General features: G+C 46.4%; 1 protein-coding gene across 5 annotated transcripts in view; it reads left to right on the plus strand.

Moving 5' to 3' along the window:
* Nucleotides 1-3760, plus strand: part of PTPRE (protein tyrosine phosphatase, receptor type E) — a 234036-nt gene that overhangs the window by 191552 nt on the left and 38724 nt on the right. For all 5 annotated transcript variants that reach the window (XM_025211836.1, XM_025211839.1, XM_025211837.1 and 2 more), the window contains one exon: nt 1888-2007. In XM_025211836.1, coding sequence (XP_025067621.1) covers nt 1888-2007 — 120 coding nt within the window. The remainder of the gene's footprint in view (nt 1-1887; nt 2008-3760) is intronic.

Below are 3760 nucleotides of genomic sequence, written 5' to 3' on the forward strand. Positions count from 1 at the left end.
TTCAGGGTGGGGAGGCGTGGAGGGAAAAGTTCCCCTCTAGGGCCAGACAGCCTCTCATAGAGGTCCCCTCCCCGCTCCATGGCAGCAGGGGAGGAGCAGAGGGAAGAGTCCAAGGCCAGGCAGCCTTGCATAGAGCCCCCCTACCCAACCTGTGGTGGCAAGGGGGGGAGGAGGAGTCCCCCTCCAGAGTTGCACAGAACCTCCCCCCCCCCCCCCCCCGCGGGGGGGGGGGGGAGAAGGGGAAATGGCAGAAGAGTCCCCCACAGCACAAAACAGAGTGCCCCTCCCCACCCCACAGGACAAGCATCCTGGCATGGGCCTGTTAAGGTGAAGGGGGCAAAGAGAAAAGTTAATTCCTCCCTCTGTCCCTTCTGTTCTGCAGTCAGGGTCTGCCAGCCCCAGGGGCTGCCACCACTGCCCCCTCCCCTTTTCTCCCCAGCAGAGAGACAGACCCCAACTGCAGTGGGGGAGGAGGGGAAGGAGCAAAGAACTAACCCTCTCCCTGTCCACTTTGCTTTTGTGGGGCCATGCCGGCCAGTGTCTCACCATGTCCTGTCCCTGCTCCAGCTACAGAGCAGAGGGATGAGGCCAGCCCCGCTCTGGAGCAGAGAGCACAGCCCAGCCCAGAGAGCATGCTGGGATGCTGGAGGACTCTGGTTTAACTTAAACCGGGAAGGGGTCTGGGACAGACATTGCATAAACCAGTTTGAGCTCAGTCAGTTAAGTCTGATACTACATTCATCCAGGGTTACCTCAGACCAGTTTCGGCCATTTTGAAAGTGGTTTATGTGCACTGAATGTCTGTTCTGCTACAGGTTTAAACCAGTTTGTGATCACTTAAACTGGTGTATGTGTAATGTCTGTCCCTAGCCCCTGACTTCAGACTAATATGTTAACTACCTCTGGCTTCTCTATTGCACGCCTTAATTCCGTGCCTTCTTGTCCTAGCATTCCTCCTCTGTTTGTATTGTTTTCCCCCTTCTCTTAATCCTGTGTCTTGCTTATCCTTCCATGTGTAAAGGCTGAACAGTAAAATTTATGAAAATCCTGTTGACTAATCTCTTACTGGTCAAGATGAGCATATGTTTAAATTCTAACTAACCAGGGTGAATAGGTGAATTAAATAAAAACCTTGATAAAGAAAATCTAGCCAATGGGCCATCAAAAATTTTGCTCTTGGAGGACTGTTTTTAAATGCATTTGTATCTTAATAGGTTGATTAGGCTAATTAACATTATGTTCTTGACTAAATACCCAGAACTCTCAGAGATGTTCTCAGTTCATTATTCTACCTTGGTTTCTTGGGTTAATACTAATTGGAGATGCAGTGAGATAACATGCTGAGCTCCTGAGAACAATATACTTCCTACTCAAGACTGTCATTTTCATTTTAAAATTAACAAGATATTTAAGATTGTAGGAACTCCATATTTGCTCATGAAAAGTTTTTCCTCTTGATGTCACTAGACTCCCTGTTCTTTTGGTTCACAATTTTTTTTCCTGCTGCTGGGATCCCTTGCTGCTTATGACTGTTGAGAGCTACCTGACAACATCAAAGTAAGAACACAAGCAGCCTTGGGATTCACTGTCTGGCTTCTAAAGAAACTTCTGAAGCTCTGAGCACTCTCCATCATAACCACGTAATAACCTTATATAATAATATGGAAATGCAGATAACTAGCTCACACCCTAACCATTCTGAGATTATCGAAAGGTTGTAAAATCATTTCAAATTTTAGACAAAAAAACCCCAAATATCCTAAATGCTAATTTAGGTTTAATTTATACTAATTTAATAGTCATTGTATAGCTCTGTATGCCAGTAGCAATGGGATTTGATACACTTACTGTAAAAGTACTGAATGTATATGCCAAATCTTTCAATAGGATAAATGTTATCAATACTGGCCTGATCAAGGATGCTGGACTTACGGAAATATCAGAGTTTCAGTAGAAGATTGCATAGTTCTTGTGGACTACACCATTCGCAAGTTTTGTATTCAGTCAGTAAGTAACTCCTTACCTTGGTTTTTAAAGCAGATTATAACAGAAATTCAAGTTTTTGTTCAAAAGAAATTTGCCTGGAAATGTAGTTTTAACTAAAATATAATTAAGCATATATATAAACAAGGTGCTAGATTGAAATAGAACTGTGTGCGTGTGCAGTATTTGGGTGTAGATGACTATATATGTATATGTACACATTAGATGACTACAATACTTAATGAGCTTTAAAAGGTATTAGTCCATTGCATTCATGTGAGTAGCCAACTAGTTGTGATACAGACACAATTTTAAAAATTTTTAGAGGTTTTATATGAAGGAGGGCATGTCTACTGTAGACTAATCTACTGAGCAGTAAAGCATCAGCATCTACATGTGCACATTATTTACTATGCAGTAAATTAGTCTACTGTGTTGTTAGCTACTACCTGTAAATACAGGTAGTAATGTAACTGGACAGATGCATAAATACTGCACAATAGTGCATGTGTAAATGCTGACTGGGTACAAATTTGTTCCCGGTCAGCCCCAATACCAGGAGGCCACGGGGGACAGGAAACTACCCCAGTCCTGGCCCTGCTCAACTCCTGGATTCTCTCAGGAGCCAAGAGTCAAGAAATGCCAGGACAGAGTGGCTCTCTGGCCCCCTACCCCACCCCGGCCCAGTGCTTCTCAGCTTGCAGGTCCCCACAAGAGCTGGGAACCAAGCAGTGCTGGGACTGAGAAGCTCTCTGCTTCCCCTCACAGCCAGTGGCTGGCCAGGAGCTGTACCCAGTGCAATGGGCACATCTTTCCTAGCACCCTCTAGGTTACTCCTCCGTCTGGCCTCCCCACTTGGGTGGAGGATCCCTGAGGGTTTCCTGCTGGGCCCATATACTGTAGGGGTGGTGGAGGTCCCATAGCTTCTGGGGGGATACCGAGAGTGTCCAGAGGGGTGATCCCATAGGGCCCAGTCCCATAAAACCTGGACAGGGATTCTGAGAGAAAGTCAACAAGGGGTAATCCTAGGGCACCAAATGGCCTCCCTGGATTTACTTACATTTGAGAGTAAAATCAGTTTTACTCTCAAATGCTTAATAGGCCAAGCACTTCTGCCAGTTTCTTCCTGAGAACTGTTGTGTGATTTTTCTGCTTTTCACTGATTGCCAGTTTGACTACAGAGGCAGTTAGTGATTGTAACAGGCTGGCTGGCAAAGGTTTGCACCTTGGAGAGAGCTAGACACACCAGCCAGACCTCTGCAATGGCAGTGCAGAAGGAAAAGACCACTATAGTCAGCCTGGAGAGCCAGTAGAATGCAGAGAGGACGCATCAGCCGGAACTGCAGCAGGAGATTGGGGTCTGGCAAGTGAAATATATAGAGACTGAACAGCTCTTGTCATGGGTACAATCAGAAGGAGCTTGCTAGCACCCAAGCTCTTTCCCAAGAGCCTTTGCCACTCAGATGGATACCACTATCATTATAGGCTGACAGATCTGGTGGTCAGCCAAGAGCAGAGGGGAGGACCAAAGAGAGATGGTAGCCACAAAGTCGGGCATAACAGCTTGAGATGAAGTTGGAAGGGGCTGAATAGAGACAAGCCCCAGCTCTCCAGCAGCCAAAGGAGATTCTGAGCTTGCCTGAGAGAGTAAGGCCAGAGACAGCATGGGTTAAAGACTGGGACTCAGGGACAGATCCCAGGAAGGGAAGGAACAACCCAAAGGCAGGGAGGAGATCTTGCTGGGCCTGCCTGAGCCTCAAAATATTTTCAGGTAGGG

The sequence above is a fragment of the Alligator sinensis genome, unplaced genomic scaffold, assembly GCF_000455745.1.
Source record: "Alligator sinensis unplaced genomic scaffold, ASM45574v1 scaffold276_1, whole genome shotgun sequence".
In the NCBI taxonomy this organism is placed as follows: domain Eukaryota; kingdom Metazoa; phylum Chordata; order Crocodylia; family Alligatoridae; genus Alligator; species Alligator sinensis.